This window comes from Otolemur garnettii, unplaced genomic scaffold, assembly GCF_000181295.1.
Source record: "Otolemur garnettii isolate 467f Iridium unplaced genomic scaffold, OtoGar3 scaffold00134, whole genome shotgun sequence".
NCBI classification, from domain to species: Eukaryota; Metazoa; Chordata; class Mammalia; order Primates; family Galagidae; genus Otolemur; species Otolemur garnettii.
In genome coordinates this window covers 3,653,628-3,670,267 of record NW_003852529.1, presented here as the reverse complement: position 1 = coordinate 3,670,267, position 16,640 = coordinate 3,653,628, and the positions used below count along the sequence as shown (strand labels likewise).

Genomic DNA, 16,640 nt, shown 5'->3' with positions numbered 1-16,640 from the left:
TTCTCAGAAAAATCAACGTCGCTACCAGCCCCAGTCTGCCCTCTGCAGATTCATACCGGGGGCTTCAGATTGCCCTGTCCCTACCCGCGACTGAGCACACTCGGACGCCTGGGTCCCTACACCCCCGTCTCAGGCTTTCCTGATGCAGCGCCGTTCTCTCTGCTCAGCTCCCGCCAGCCTGGCCCCCTCCGCAGCCTCCCTTCTCGCCCCCCCCGCCCTCGTCCCCCTCCCGCTCTCGTTCTACGTCATGAGATGACGTTGGAAGCCGGGGAGGGAGGAGGAGCGCCCCCCTCCCCAGCCAGAGGCTCCCGCTGCAGCTTGGTTAGCCCAGCCTCCCGCTTTCCCGCCCCCCCGTCTCTAAAACGAGCCCCCCACGCCTGGCAGGAGCTATATAAGGCGGAACGAGGCAGGCGAGGGGGGCAGCGCAGCCGAGCGGAGCCCAGGAGAGGACAGAGAGCGAGCCTGAGCGAGAAGCGGGGAAGCAAAGAGGAGGAAGCCGCCGGTGCGTCGGGACGCGAGCGCAGGTGTTCGGAGCGCCGGAGCTGGAGCTCTGCAGCCGGCAGTCATGTACCGCTCCACCAAGGGCGCCTCCAAGGCGCGCCGCGACCAGATCAACGCCGAGATCCGGAACCTCAAGGAGCTGCTGCCACTGGCCGAAGCGGACAAGGTCCGGCTGTCCTACCTGCACATCATGAGCCTTGCCTGCATCTACACTCGCAAGGGCGTCTTCTTCGCTGGAGGTGAGCAAGTTGGGGCTACTGGAGGTCTGAGCTGGTGGACACCAGGGGACGGCGTAGCTGAGGGAACCCGCGGAGACTGCTGCAAGTCTAGGGCAGCGTGTTGGCGAGCTGGGGAGAGAAGGGACTCGGGGGATTCAGGACTTCTTACTTTTCCTCCTGAGCTCTGTCCAGAACGCACTTAGTTCCCGATGAGGGTTTGAGAGCCTGGATGGTGTCCTTAGTACCCGATTTATGGGAGGAGAAGAGCCAGGGCAGAATGGTCTCTCAGTCCGCACCAGAGTAGAGAAGCTCCGGGAGCCCGGGAGGGAAGCCCGGGAAGTTGCTGGGGAAGGGCCGCCTCAGTTTGCGATGCTGAACGCGCTTTTCTGCCGCCTCTGGGGCGCTGTCCGCGGTGCTGACGGCAGGCTTCTCCGTGCGGAGCTCTGTCCGCGGTGCTGAACTCACGCTCCGCTTTGGGGCTCTGTCCGCAGTTCTGAAATTCAGGATCGCTGAGGCCCGGCCCCGGCTTAGAAGCCGAAGGGCTCGCTGGGTGTGGAGAAACGGCAACAGGTTCCCTGGCCAAGAGCTACGGGTAGCGGGTCAACAGGTGTTTGCAGAGGCAGGTCCTTCAGAAATTCCTCCGGTTCTCTGAAACTCAAACCTTGTCTCAGTAATTTCTATTTTGCCTCCCAATCCTACTCTGGACTCACCATCTCTTCTTACCCTACAGGCACTCCTCTGGAGGGCCCCTCGGGGCTTCTCTCAGCTGAAGAGCTTGAAGACATAGTAGCGGCACTACCTGGCTTTCTGCTAGTGTTCACAGCTGAGGGGAAGTTGCTGTATCTGTCTGAGAGTGTGAGCGAGCACCTGGGCCACTCCATGGTGAGTACTGAGGGTCCTCTCAGCTCTGGCAGGGGCGCAATGAGCTTTCCACTCTGGAGAAAACGAGGACCTCTAAGGAGGGAGGGGTTGTGCCCTGCACAGTGCTGGAACAATGCTCTGCTCTCACTGTTCTCACTAATGGTCATCTCCTCTTTTCCTTCCTCCAGGTGGACCTGGTTGCCCAGGGTGACAGTATCTACGACATCATTGACCCAGCTGACCACCTCACTGTGCGCCAGCAGCTCACCCTGCCCTCTGCTCTGGACAACGGTAGGATAGCCTTCTTCTTTCCTCAGTCCAGTCTCCCTCCTGCTGCCCTGCCCCTGCCCACCCACCGTCTTGCTCAGCCACCATCCTCTTACCAGTTTTCCTCTTTATCCATGCAGATCGCCTCTTCCGCTGTCGCTTCAACACCTCTAAGTCCCTCCGGCGCCAGAGCACAGGCAACAAACTGGTGCTTATTCGAGGCCGATTCCATGCTCACCCACCTGGGGCCTACTGGGCAGGAAACCCTGTGTTCACAGCTTTCTGTGCCCCACTAGAGCCAAGACCTCGCCCTGGCCCTGGGCCTGGCCCCGGGCCTGGCCCTGCCTCTCTCTTCCTGGCCATGTTCCAGAGCCGTCATGCTAAGGACCTGGTCCTGCTGGATATCTCTGAGAGGTAAGCCCAGAGTGTACAGACCCCGGGAGGGAGGGAAGTCAGAGATCAGGGGACCCTAGACTCTGGAGTCAGGGGTAGGGAGGATGGGGTTTAGCATGGCAGATGATCTGGGAGGGAGTGAGATGCATGGGTATCAAAGAGAGAAAGCAGAAAGCTGACCTCACCCTTTCCACCTTCCCAGTGTTCTAATCTACCTGGGCTTTGAGCGCAGTGAACTGCTCTGTAAATCATGGTATGGACTGCTGCACCCTGAGGACCTGGCCCACGCTTCTGCTCAACACTACCGCCTGTGTGAGTGTCCAGAGAGGCTGGGGACAAGACAGGAAGTTGGGAAAGGGAATGGGAGACCAGACCAAGAATGGGTTGTGATCAAGATTTGGATCCTATAGGGTGCTATAGGGTGACCATTAGGGCAAGCAGTTAGGTGAGAATAGAACCAGAACTGGGGGACTCCGAGTGGTGAGGCTGAGGTAGGAAGCTGAGTGGAGCAGAGTAGGGTAGTCAGAGGAGAGAGTTTCATGGCTACCTCAATTCAGCGGAGACATGAGCAGGGGGTCTTTTAGGTAGTGTTGCCTGACGGGCGTCCTAAATCTGTATCTCTTTTCTTCCCAGTGGCTGAGAGTGGAGATATTCAGGCAGAGATGGTGGTGAGACTGCAGGCCAAGCCTGGAGGCTGGGCATGGATTTACTGCCTGTTATACTCAGAAGGTCCAGAGGGCCCCATTACTGCCAATAACTACCCAATCAGGTGAGCTGTGAGGCAGGGTCCTGGGTGGGGGCAGTAGCTGAGGTAGGCATGGAGAAGGTATAAATCAGGGGACTTCTCTGGGAATGGATAACAAACCCTTAACAGCTGCATCCACTCTTCTCTCCAGTGACATGGAAGCCTGGAGCCTCCGCCAACAGCTGAACTCTGAAGATACTCAGGCAGCTTATGTCCTGGGCACCCCGACCATGCTGCCCTCATTCCCTGAGAACATTCTCGCCCAGGAGCAGTGCTCCAGCACTAACCCACTCTTCACTCCAGCTCTGGGAGCTCCCAGAAGCACCACTTTCCCCAGTGCTCCTGAACTGAGTGTTGTCTCAGCATCAGAAGACATTCCTCGACCCCCCAAAGGGATTGACTTCAGTTACCTGACATTCCCTTCTGGGCCTGAGCCTTCTCTCCAAGGAGACCTGAGCAAGGATCTTGTGTGCACCCCACCCTATACACCCCACCAGCCAGGAGGCTGTGCCTTTCTCTTCAGCCTCCATGAGCCCTTCCAGACTCACTTGCCCACCCCATCCACCTCTCTTCAAGAACAGCTGACTCCAAGCACTGCAACCTTCTCTGATCAGTTGACACCCAGCAGTGCAACCTTCCCAGACCCACTAACTAGCCCACTACAAGGCCTTTTGACCGAAACTTCAGCCAGAAGCTATGAAGACCAGTTGACTCCCTGCACCTCCACCTTTCCAGACCAGCTGCTTCCCAGCACTGCCACCTTCCCAGAGCCTCTGGGCAGCCCTTCTCGTGAGCAGCTGACTCCTCCTAGCACAGCTTTTCAAGCACATCTGAATAGCCCCAGCCAAACTTTCCCAGAGCAACTAAGCCCCAATCCTACCAAGACTTACTTCGCGCAGGAGGGATGCAGTTTTCTCTATGAGAAGTTGCCCCCAAGTCCTAGCAGCCCTGGTAATGGGGACTGCACACTCTTGGCCCTAGCCCAGCTCCGGGGCCCCCTCTCTGTGGATGTCCCTCTGGTACCTGAAGGCCTGCTCACACCTGAGGCCTCTCCAGTCAAGCAGAGTTTCTTCCACTACTCAGAGAAGGAGCAAAATGAGATCGATCGTCTCATCCGGCAGATTAGCCAGTTGGCTCAGGGCATGGACAGGCCCTTCTCAGCTGAGGCTGGCACTGGCGGACTGGAGCCACTTGGAGGGCTGGAGCCCCTGGACTCCAACCTGTCCCTGCCGGGGGCTGGTCCCCCTGTGCTCAGCCTGGATCTGAAGCCCTGGAAATGCCAGGAACTAGACTTCCTGGCTGACCCTGACAACATGTTCCTGGAAGAGACGCCCGTGGAAGACATCTTCATGGATCTCTCTACCCCAGACCCCAGTGAGGAATGGGGCTCAGGAGATCCTGAGGCAGAGGGCCCAGGAGGGCCCCCATCGCCTTGCAACAACCTGTCCCCAGAAGACCACAGCTTCCTGGAGGACCTGGCCACTTATGAAACCGCCTTTGAGACAGGTGTCTCAGCATTCCCCTATGATGGGTTTACTGATGAGTTGCATCAACTCCAGAGCCAAGTTCAAGACAGCTTCCATGAAGGTGAGTCCAGCCAAAATGTCTAAGAACTTAAGTCCCTGTCCTGCCAATTTGATGCGGGGTGGAATTAGATGAATCAGTTCCCTCAGTACCTTAGTTTTATTAAGGAGATGACATTACCTCCTGCCAAGGGTAGCAATGAGGATAAGAAAAAATGAAAAATTTAATGTGAGACTTTTGGATTTAGCAGGGTTGGGCATGCGGGGCTGAATATGAGAGGGTCCTTAAACAGAGGCCTGTGAGGGGCCTATGTCAGTCTTCTTCCCTCCATTTTGTAGATGAAGACAATCAATGTCCCAGAATTAAAGAAATTTTCCTCAGGTCACACGACAAACCAATGGAAAGGGGACTGGAGCTCAACTCCAGTAGTCTTCCCCTATAGGGGATACAGAGCAAGAGATTTCTGGGGAAGGAATGGGGATGGGGCTCAGCCCTGGCTCCACTGCAGCAGCTCCCCATCCTCTCCAAACTGCAGCCATAGGTACCCTCCATCCATCCAAATTGTCTCCCTATCTGCTGAGCCTTTGGAGATCATTCAGTTACAGGGCCAACATATTTGAAGCTCATGCTATGTACCAACACCACGTCACATTCTCAGTCCAAGGACCTCCTGTCCTAATAGGCTGAACTGACCCCACCCTCTCTCTCTCTCTCTGCAGATGGAAGTGGAGGGGAACCAACGTTTTGAATAAGTCTGTGACTTAACGTCGTCAAGTATGGCATATTGTCATCAAGACGTGGAGCCGCTCTCCACCCCCCCAGGACTGTTGGGGGGATTCTGGGGGCCAGAGGGGGATATATCTAATTCCCAGGCCCTGAAGACTGGGGGGGGGAGGTGGGAGGGTAAGGGAGGGGAGCTTCTTTTTAAAATCAAGAGACTCTGAGCGATCCCAGTTTCCATTTCAATCTGTATTCACTCGTAGTGAGTTTCCTTGAATGGGATTTCAAGCGGAGAATGGGGGAGTCTCACTTCCCTGCCGCACTGCCCCACTGGCCTGGGCCAGTTCTCCCCTCGTAGGGACGAAGCCACCCCTGGGCCACCTGGGCCAGCCTGTGCCCTGAGGGGCTCTTGACATCCACGTAGAATTCTCTACACACCAGTAACGGGATTTCAATTCCGATGGACTCTGCCGCCCTGGCGGCCCTTCCTGTGACTTTTGCGCCCCGCGCCTGGGGTGGGGGGCGCGAAGAGACGCTACGTTCCTTTCCGATGGAGGAAGGCAGACCTGCCATCACACATGTGCTTGCACGAGTGCGTGTACCTGGTGCGGGACTCACCCGGCCACCAGACCGCCTGGACCTGCCCAGACGGCCACCTCGTGGTGCTGCGGTGACTTTGTAGCCAACTTTATAATAAAGTCCAGTTTGCCTTTTTGGTACCCCCAGTGTCATACATTGCTGTGAAATGGGAAGGGTGGGGGAAAGAAAGTTGGGTGGCTTAGATGGGAGCCCCAGAGTTTGGAGGTAAAAGGTGAACATGTTCCCAGTGCCAGCATCTCTTCCTTCACTCATGCACTCATTCATTCATTCACTCACTCAACATCTACAAGTACAGTGCACAGCCCATGCTGTGCTGGAAACTGGAGAGTTTGGAGCTGAAACAGATGCTGCGTCTTCTCCTCATAGCGCCACACACAGTGTGAGAGGGTAACAGATCTCCCTCCTGCTCACGGTGCAGGATAGCACTCAACATCCTGGACACGGGTCTGAAGCTTGTGGACATGAGTTCTTTCTTTGCTTGGCCCTGCAGAGAAGCAGGGGCCATGGGTCTTTCCATTGGAAAGATGACCACCTCTGTTATCCTTGCATAGGGCTTTTAGTTGACACACTTTTACATCCCTTATTCACAGCAACTAAACCCCTGGGCAGTAGTATTAGACCATGTCATTGACCAGAATCACAGGGAAAAAGGGACTTGCCTCCACAGTGAGAGGCAAAGGGGGGCAACACACCCACGTTAACCTGCATTCCAGCCCTAGGCTGTGTTCTCTGTCCCCCACGCCATGAACCACCAGCTCACATCCTCTCATCCCAGATTACCCAAGAAGGGCAAGTTGGTCTGGAGCAGGGGCCTCTCCCTGGAGTGTGGGGTGACGAGCCCCTTCCTTTAGGCCCCTCCAGGTCTAAGAGCTGGAGTAGAATATAGCTTAGTGTAGCAGTTCTCACCCTGTGGGTTACGACCCCTTTGTAACAATGAAAATACATTCTGCATATCAGATATTTACATTACAATTCATAACAGTAGTAAAATTACAGTTATGAAGTAGCAACAAAAATAATTTTATGGTTGGGGGTCACCACAAGATAAAGAATTTTATTAAAGGGTCACAGGATTAGGAGGCATTAGGAAGGTTGAGAACCACTGGCTTAGTGGGTCAAGAAAAACAAGTTTCCAAAGATGCTGTTTTCCTCCAAGCTTGAGGGCTAAAATTTAGGAGACAGGCCAGGTGTGGTAGCTTGTGCCTGTAATCCTAGCACTCTGGGAGGCCAAGGCAGGTGGATTGCCTGAGCTCACAGGTTCGAGACCACCTGAGCAAAAGTGAGGACCCCCCCTCCCCATCTCTAAAAATAGCCAGGCATTATGGCAGGCACCTGTAGTCACAACTACTCAGGAGGCTGAGGCAAGAGAATCCCTTGAACCCAAGAGTCTGAGGTTGCTGTGACTTGTGATGCCAGGGCACTCTGCTGAGGGCAACAAATGAGACTGTCTCAAAAAAAAAAAAAAAGTATGGACTTTAATAATAATGTATCAGGCGGTGCCCATAGCTCAGTGGGTAGGGCCACATATACTGAGGCTGGAGGATTCAAACTGGCCTGGCCCTGCTAAAATAACAATGACAACTGCAACAACAACAACAAAAATAGCTGGGCACTGTGGCGGGTGCCTGTAGTTCCAGCTACTCAGGTAGCTGAGGTAAGAGAATCGCTTGGAGGCTGCTATGAGCTGTGATGCCACGGGACTCTACCCGGGACAACAGCTTGAGACTCTGTCTCAAAAAAAAAAAAAAAAAGATGTATTAACGTTAGCTCATTAATTGAGAGTGATGTACTCTATAAGAGTAAGCTGTTACTCCATTTCCATGAGAAATGGTGTATGGAAACTCTGTACTGTCTTCACAACTTTAAGCCTAAGTCTACTTTAAAATGCAGTTTCTTTAGAAAGGAAAAATAAGTAAAAATTTAAAAGGAAAAATTGTGTGAGAGAAAAACAAAACGCTTTACTGGTAGTGGTGGTGAGGGGTGGTGGTAGAGTGTGTGTTTTGGGATGAAGAGATACCCGGACATTCAGCTCAAGATATCTGTCCCCTTGTCTCTATGCAGAGAAAAAATTTGAAAAGCCAATGGCGCCTCCTGCTGGACAAAGGAGTACCTGCTGCTATTCTTCTCAGTCCCCGTGGTTGGGGGCATCAATACTGTGTCCTAGAACAGATGGGTAAACTAAGGCCCAGGAAAGGACTCACCCAATAGCATGGCTGGAGTGGTTGCAGAAGCTGGATCTGGTTCTCAGCCAGTACTCATGTTGTCCCAGCTAGATCGCTGTCCCGGGAGGAAAAATGGTACGAGAAAGGGCTCAAGTTTTAGCATCATAAAGACTGAGCTCAAGTCCTGGTTCTGCCATCTCATTTTTCCTTGTGATAAATAGTTATGACCTACATGTTCTAGTAGCTTTTCTGGGGGCTGGGAGAAACTGAACAAGAAAAACAAGGTCCCCGGGCTCGCAGAGCTCACACTCTAGTTGTGAAAAGCACAGGGCAGTAAAGGAAAGAAGCAGCGTGCGGTGGCAGAGGGAGATGGGTAGGGCTTCTGATTTAGAGTGAGTGTCTGAAAGCCCTTCTAAGGAGGCAACATTGAGCTAAGACCTAAAAGAGAAAGAGAAAGAAGCCAGAGTAAGGTTATCAACATAAGGAAAGACTTTGCCAGTTTATGGAATAGAAAAGAAGTTAGTGGGGCTGGATCAAGGCAAGCAGGGGCAAGTGTGGTGGGAGAGGATTACCCAGTGCCCTTGGACCATGCCGAGAAACTTAGATTTTATTCTATGTGCAACAGGAATCTGCTGAGGAGATTCAGGCAAGAGAATGGCACGACAGGATTCACCATTTTAACCCATCCCACTGACAGCTGTGAGGAGAATAATTGAAGGCAGGAGTGGGCTTCACTAGTGGTCCAGGCAAGACAGGAAGAGGAATTTCCCCAGAGTGCCTGCAGCAGGTACAGAGGGAGGTGTGTGAGTGGATCTGGAACACTTCAGTGGATCTAGAACCGATAGGATTCACTGATGGATTTAAAGCGGGGTGAGGAAAAGAGGGGAATCCTGTGTTTCTAACTTTAGTGAGTGAAGAGTTGCTGTTTACGTAAATGAAAACAACTGGCCAGAGGCAGCAGCTCATACCTGTAATCCCAGCATTTTAGGAGGCTTAGTCCCAACTGTGATTACATAAAGTTTTTATTTTCCTATAGGTGTTTTTCTATGTCTTCCAAAATTTTTCAGCATAAAATGAAGTGTGTAGCACAGAATAGATGCTCAGTAAATGCAAACCTCTTTTCTCTTCTGACTCCTTCTCCCTTCTCTAAGGACAAGAATTCTTGATGTTCTGAATAATGGAGAAAACAAGAGGCCAAGGGCTTCCTGAGGACTCCTCCTGCCTCAGCAGGTACTTACTGAAGCTCTGCTACTCCTGCGGGTATCTAGCTGTGAAGTCTACAACAGTGCAAGGTCAGCAATATCGGACCAAGAGCCAGGGTCAGGAGCTTAGTAAAGGGGCCTGGAATAGCCTCTGGGATCTAGGGGCTCCGTGTAGTAACCCTGCCAGAACTGAACTGAAATCCACACAGTGTCTATTTCTGCTGAGAAGGTGGGGCCCCAAGAGATAAGAGATTTCTGAAGGAAGAAACAAGCAATACCCCCAGTAATTATGGCCCTCACCTACTCTGACCATTCTCACTCCCCTGGGAGAGAAAGGACACAGCATTTCTAGTCAAAAGGCCTGGGTTCCACTCCTACCTCTGGTGCAGGCAGAATGGGGATCAAAGACCCCATTCTTTTTTTTTTTTTAGACAGAGTCTCACTATGTCACCCTCAGTAGAATGTGACATCACAGCTCACGGCAACCTTAAACTCTTGAGCTCAAGGGATTCTCTTGCCTCAGCTTCCCTAGTAGCTGAGACTACAGGCGCCTGCCACAATGCCTATTTTTGTTGTTGTTGTTGTAGTTGTTTAACAGGCCTGGGCTGGGTTCAAACCTGCCATCCCTGGTGTATGTGGCCAGTGCTGTAACCACTGAGCTACAGAAGCCAAACTCAAAGACCCCATTCTTGGCAAGGGAAAACACCCCCAGAAAAAGGGTAAAATATAAAAGTAAGTTAGGGAAGGCAGAACAAAGAAAAGTTATCTTGTTTATCTTTAAACCAGCCACTGCTAATTTTCTTATCTGATCAAGTTTTCTGCTTTTCCTAGAAGCTTGGCCTGTTGGGGATACAGCTTGCAATCACCCCTGCTGGGTCTCTGAACACTCTGAAAGTATAATGGTCACAGAGGAAGCTGTGTGCAAGGGATAGCAAGAAACATTAAGTAGGCAGTCCCTCAGTTAACAGTCAAAGCAAATCCCCATTGTGGAGATTTGTATTTGGCTGAGGCAGAGATCAAGGGAACAACTTGAGCTCTAAAATATGGGTAGGAGGGCTAATATCCCTTATTGCAGAGAAAGACCCTCTGTGGTGGTGATTAGAGGAAAATTCCTCTTTCCCATCGATTCTTCAGATGAGCTTGACACCAGTGGTGTTTTACTCCACAGTGAACTAGCAGGTATTAACACCCCAATAGGAATCTGTATGTGTGACCTTAGACTGAAGGCTGCCCCCACACAGAGCTCAGGTTCTGGATTTCTCAAGACTGCTCAGACCCTTAATGATTATAGAAACAATAGAAGCTGATATGCTCAGAGAAACTGCTGATGTCTTTGTTCCCTTTCTCAGCTTAGCCTCTGGGCTAATGAGCAAATAGCCTTCAATGAAAGCTGAGTGGAACTGACACTCGGGGCTACCCTCAGAACCCCACAAATGGGTGGTGGTCCCCTGTGCTCCCATGTTGGAAAATTCTATTCTGTGTATCTTATCTCTTTGTCTCTTGTCGTTTCTAACTTTACTTTTCCCCAGTCGATCACCGCCAGATGCACGGGTCTTAACGGACCCTGCCCAGAGGGAGGGACCCCAACACTCTGGCACCAACTTAGAAGCTGGGCAAGTCACTTTGCTTGGCTGAGCTTTGGTTTCAGCATCGAAGAAGCAGCATGAAGACCCTACTTCCTAATGTCTGTCAATGTTGGCTACCATCAGCACTGGCCTCCTTCCCTAGAGTCCAAAGACAGAAGTTGAGAGTGGGTGACAAAGGATGTTTATTCAGGCTTGTTTCCTTGATAAATAATAATCAGGTTGGTATGACCTTGACCTTTTGCAGAGCCTTCCCAACTGGCCCCCTTCCCAGCTGCTGCTTTTAAAATCTTGGGAGTGTGAAGGATCACTTCTTGTCAGCTTCTGCCTGGGCCGCCAAGTCTGCCTCTTTCTGAGCAGCCAGGAATATAGCTCGTTCCCTCTGGAAAGCTGCCAGCTCTTCTGCACTGAGGCTGCAGGTGAAGACAGACAAACTGTTGGTGAGTGGCCAGTCACTTGTGGGAGCTCACAAGGCCTATATTGCTGTCTCAGAGCCCAGCTTGCCTTACCCATCTCCCTTCCTGGACTTCTCAGCATCCATAGTTTTACTCAAATCTCTGTCAAGACTGCCGCCCCACAACTCCTACCATGCTCTGCCTTTTATTCCCTTATTAAAGCCCTATTCACACATTGAGGCCTTATCTCTACCCCAATCCAGGTTAACTGGCCCATCCTCTGTGCTCATAAATACTGTTTCGGTGATGAAGTCACAGCTATGCATGTATGCCTCCCCCAGAACAGGAATCAGACTTATTCAGCTCTGTGCTCCCAGGAAAAATAAATATTTGAAACAAGTCAAGTTTGTCTCTGCTCTATGCTTAACCCCATTCCTCTTGGGAAAAAACTGTCCGCCTTCACATGAAGTATGATACAAGCAACAAGATGCCAGTGAAAAGCTGAGTGCTATCCCTGTCCCTGCTGTTGTCTGGATATTGCTTTCCCATCCAATATCTTACTTCAAGAAAGCAATTCCTGAGGTCATCTGAAGCCCCATGGTGGTGGTAGAGAGACAGGGGGGACTGCTGTTGACCTCAGGAGCAAATCTGAACTTGGCACAGTTCAAAAGGTCTTTCCCCATAGGTCCCTGCCACATATCATACCCCCACTCTCCCCAATCTGCCTCTAAGTCTGCATGCCCAAATCACACTGAATTTCTTTATTTCACTCTATCACCTTCCGTCTTTCACAGGGATCTTTCCACTTCTGCAAGATTTCTCCTCAGTTCTTCATCTCCTTTTCTGGGTCTTTGCTTAATGTCATCTTCCCAATACACCCTCACTGACACACTCATTATGCAAAATCAGGAGCCCCCCTCTCTGCTCTCAAGACACTCATAGTTCTTTTACCAAACTGACCATCTGACAGTCTAATGCTCCACTAATGGGTGTGCCTCTACCTCTGGACTGTGAGTTACTTCTGAGTGGGGTCAAGCATGACTGCTTTGTTCCTGGCTATATATGACGTCCAGAACAATGTTTAGTATGTAACAAGTGTTTAACAAGTATCCCCCAATGAATGAACAAACGAGGCCTCCCACTTCCACCCCATCTCCTAGAATTCAAGTCCTTTGTCTCAAAAGCTGATTTTCCCACCATAGTGGGCCCTTTCTTCACACTGCACCTCCCAGACACTCACTCTGTTACCACCTGAATGCCCAGGGAACGGGCAGACCCAATGATGGAGCGGACAACAGAGGACATGGGTACATCCTGCAAAGCGAAGGCCTCATCCTGAGCTTTAACACGGGCAATCTCGTACACATGCTTCAAAGTCACCAGGCCTGCCACCTCTTTCCCTGGGTGGAAAGAACAAGTGGCTCTTCAGGTGTTATTGTTCCCTTTCAGAGCTGCCAGAATCTCAGTTGCCCACTCTGGCTCTCACCTGTCTGCCGGGCCCCCTTCTCAATGCCAGCAGCTGCCTTCAGGAAATAGGAAACAGTGGGTTGTCCAATCTTGATTTCAAATGTCCTGTCAGGCTTAACAGGAAAAAGAAATATGAGAAGATCTCTTCCTGCTGCCCTAAGCCAGGGAACTTCTAGCATCCTGTCCCCCTTTCCTTCAAACTCATCTTCCTTGATGTCCCTCTAAGAGAACACAAAAATCACAAGGAAAATACAAATCTGCAGCAAACATCCCTGTCACTTCCACTCCAGGCCCAACTCTGCTCTAGAACCCCTAGTGAGAAGCAGGGGCAAAGGGGAGAACTGTAATATGGCAAGACCAGGTGGACTTGGAAAAAATTTAGTCTAGTCTTCACTGTGTAAATGGGGAAAGTGGAACCCAGTAATGGAAAGAGATTTGTTTGTGCCTAGTCAGGAGAAGAGTAGCAACCCCCCCAGGGCCAGGAAGAATGAGCGCTGGGTTGGGCAGGAGAAGAGAGGGAAATCGGGAATAAGAGTCCACCTTCACAAAAATCTTGGTAGGCAGAGGAATGCCTTCTTTTATGTCCTTCGTCTTCTCATTGAACTCCTTGCAGAACTGGTTGATGGAAACACCTCGCTGTGAGAGAAGCACAGGAACTCAGTGCTGGCAACAGGGGATGGGAGCTGAATTCCCTCCTTCGTCTTCCCTTCTCTTTGTTCCCATTCTTTCCTCTATCCAGATTCAACTACCACTGCCACCATTTGTACCCACTTTATCGTCACAAAAGTATAATGAAGCTTGAAGACTCTATGTTAAACTCAGGTAAGGACACAATGCGCGTGAACACAGCCATGCTCTGAAGCCACCCTGGCTCCAGGGCCCCCACCCTCCGCCGCCTCACACGGCCGCACCTGACCCAGGATGGGACCTAATGGGGACCCACGGCCGCACCTGACCCAGGATGGGACCTAATGGAGGCCCAGACATGGCCTGGCCTGCTCGCACGATGGTCCGGATCACGCCGCCGGCCTCGGGCTTCTTGAGGCCCCGAGTGGCCCGGCTTAGCTTCGACATGGTGCAGAGGTTCGGGTTTAGTTCACCTCACGGCCGCCGCAAAAGCCACACTCTGGGTGCCACCATCTTGAGCCAAAGGTCAAGGGTCCTCACGCTAGGCCAGTGCAGGCGAGGCCAACAAAAACATCCTTGTTTCAGTCCTACGCTCGCCACCTAGTAAGACGAGGAGGGCGAGAGAAAGAGAAAAAAACCTTTGCCGTGCTTTCTGCAGATAGTGGAAAGACACGAATGGACTCAGTACACACATTCTCCCGGGAGCATGCACAGGCACTGCCTCGGACAGCTAAAAAAAGTGGGCGGTACTTGGTGCTCGCACGGCATTGTGGGTGTGGTAGTTTTGACCCCCTAGTGCAGGTCTGGCAAATTGCTGCGCGCCGGGGCGCCATCTGCCGGACACAGTCATAATCTTAGGGTTTGAAATTAACCTGGTCGCTGTCCCGGGTCACTGGGAACCCGACTCCTTACTGGAGTCTTGTTTCCTTGCCTGTTCTTGAAAAGCAGTGTGGTAAAGAGGGTAGACCCTGGAAGTAAACTGCCCAGGTGCTCCTCTTTGCTGGCTGTGAACTTGATCAAATTACTTAATTTTATGCTCTGCTTCCTTCCCTGTACAATAGGTATTATAATATGTAACACCTACCTCGGGACTGTGGTGAGGATTGAGTTAACGAAGTGCTTTAGAACAATGCCTGCCCCTGGTAAGCATGTGGTGTGATTATCTGTACAATGAGAGCTGCTGTGAGGCATAACAGGTCCAGAACATTTGATACATTATCTGTGAGCAATCAAAGAAGCCAACATCTTATTCTATCATTTAACTTGTTTTCTGAGCACTTGCTATAGGTCAGGCACAGTGCTTAGCCCTTTAAGAGCATTATTATCTTATTTACTCCCCAAAATGGCATGAGGTGAATACTTTTATCGCACACCTTTTAGAAATTTGAGACACAAAAGATGACCAATATTATCCTTTATTAAAATAATTTGTTCTGTAAAATTTGAATTCAGTCAAAAGGCTGCACTCAAGGATCCAGAAGGCTACATGTGGCCCCAAGGCACAGGTTCCCCACTCCATGCTTTTTTTTTTTTTTTTTTTGAGATAGAGTTTCACTTTGTCACCCTTGGTAGAGTGCTGTGGTATCATAGCTCATAGCAACCTCCAACTCCTGGGCTCAAGCAATCCTCTTGCTTCAGCCTCCCAAGTAGCTGGGACTACAGGCACCAGCCACAGTGCCCAGCTATTTTTGGAGACAGGGTCTTACTTTAGCTCAGGCTAGTCTCAACCTCCTGAGCTTAGGCAATCTACCCACCTCAGCCTCCCAAGTGCTGGGATTACAGGCATGAGCCACCGTGCCCAGTCTCCTCCCACTCCATGATTTTAACCAAGACTCCATACTGCCCCATCTAGTAAAATGAGAGAATCCATGTAAAACTACGCTGTAAACTGTGAAACATAAATTTTTTTTCTATGAATGCATATTAGACTCCCACTAATTAAATGTGGTTGTCCCTGCCTCTGAAGTGTGTCAAGGCCTTTGTAACACTCAGTCTCATTACACATATCAAGACTCTGGAACCAAGCTGTAAAATCTTGGGCAAGATCATTAACCTCACTGTACTTCAGTTTCCTTTCTCGTAAAATAGAGCTGATACATAGTAATGGTAACTGCCTCCTAAGAAATTGGTCAATTCAGGTGAAGCACTTGCAGAGCCTGGCTCAGAACAAGCCAGGCTGGGTCTGATTTATCTCTGTGTGCCCCACAGTCAAACAAATCCTTAAAAAAACAAAAACATGGGCGGTGCTTGTGGCTCAGTGAGTAGGGCGCTGGACCCATATACCAAGGGTGGTGGGTTCAAACCCGCCCTGGCCAAACTGCAACAACAAAAAACAAAATAGCCAGGCATTCTGGTAGGCGCCTGTAGTCCCCAGCTACTCAGTAGGCTGAGGTGAGAGAATCACCTAAGCCCAAGAGCTGGAGGTTGCTGTGAGCTGTGACGCCACAGCACTCTCCCAAGGGTGATGGGTTGGACTCTGTCTCTTAAAAAACAAGAACAAACCTGGTTTCTTGTACCCTCAATGAATCCCCAATAATAAATTTAAAAAAAAACAACTTTTTTTTTTTGAGACAGAGTCTCAAGCTGTTGCCCTAGGCAGCATGCTGTGGTGTCACTTCCCAAGTAGTTGGGACTACAGGTGCCCGCCACAACACCTGGCTATTTCGTTGTTGTAGTTGTTGTTGTTGTTGCAGTTGTCATTGTTGTTTTAGCTGGCCAGGGCCATATAGGGCCGGCACCTTACCGACTGAGCTATGGACACCGCGAAACATAACTTTTTTTAAGACAGTCTCACAGTGTGGCCCTGTGGAAAGTGCCATGCTGTCATCATAGTTCACAGAAACCTCAAACCCTTGGGCTCAAGAGATCCTCTTGCCTCAGCCTCCCAAGTAGCTGGGACTGTGGGTACCCACCACAATGCCTGGCTATTTTTTCTACTTTTGATAGTGATGGGGTCTCTCTCTTGCTCAGGCTGATCTTGTACGCCTGGGCTCAAACGTCAGCAACTACATCAAGCCCCTTTTACAATTATTTATTTATTCATTTGTATAAATTTGTGGGATACAAGTATAATTTTGTTACATCTATAGATTTTGCAGTGGTCAAGTCAGGGCTTTAAGGGTGTCCCTCACCTGAATAATATGCATTGTACCTATTAAGTACATTAAGTAGTCTCTCATCACCCATCCCTCTCCCACTCCCTCACCCTTCCTAGTCTCCACTGTCTATCGTTTCACTCTCTATATCCATTGTTTAGCTCCTACTTACAAGTCAGAACACGCAATGTTTGTCTTTCTTTGTCTGGTTCATTTCATTTAAGATAATGACCTCTAGTTCCACCCATATTGATTCAGGATCTCATTCTTTTTTTTTTTT

At 50.6% G+C, this 16,640-nt stretch overlaps 2 protein-coding genes across 2 annotated transcripts; one reads left to right on the top strand and one right to left on the bottom strand.

Annotated features, from left to right (window-relative positions):
* The first annotated feature begins 386 nt into the window (after nucleotides 1-386).
* Nucleotides 387-5,948, top strand: NPAS4 (neuronal PAS domain protein 4). Its single transcript, XM_003798351.1, has 8 exons — nucleotides 387-740; nucleotides 1,450-1,601; nucleotides 1,769-1,871; nucleotides 1,988-2,261; nucleotides 2,443-2,552; nucleotides 2,874-3,009; nucleotides 3,137-4,572; nucleotides 5,229-5,948. Exons 1-8 carry the CDS (start codon nucleotides 566-568, stop codon nucleotides 5,255-5,257), a joined length of 2,415 nt encoding a protein of 804 aa, XP_003798399.1. The 5' UTR covers nucleotides 387-565; the 3' UTR covers nucleotides 5,258-5,948.
* Nucleotides 5,949-10,943: 4,995 nt separating this feature from the next.
* MRPL11 (mitochondrial ribosomal protein L11) lies at nucleotides 10,944-13,805 on the bottom strand. Its single transcript, XM_003798349.3, has 5 exons — nucleotides 13,590-13,805; nucleotides 13,179-13,274; nucleotides 12,658-12,751; nucleotides 12,412-12,571; nucleotides 10,944-11,189 (listed from the first exon to the last, which is right to left on the bottom strand). Exons 1-5 carry the CDS (start codon nucleotides 13,710-13,712, stop codon nucleotides 11,084-11,086), a joined length of 579 nt encoding a protein of 192 aa, XP_003798397.1. The 5' UTR covers nucleotides 13,713-13,805; the 3' UTR covers nucleotides 10,944-11,083.
* Between the last annotated feature and the right edge of the window lie 2,835 nt (nucleotides 13,806-16,640).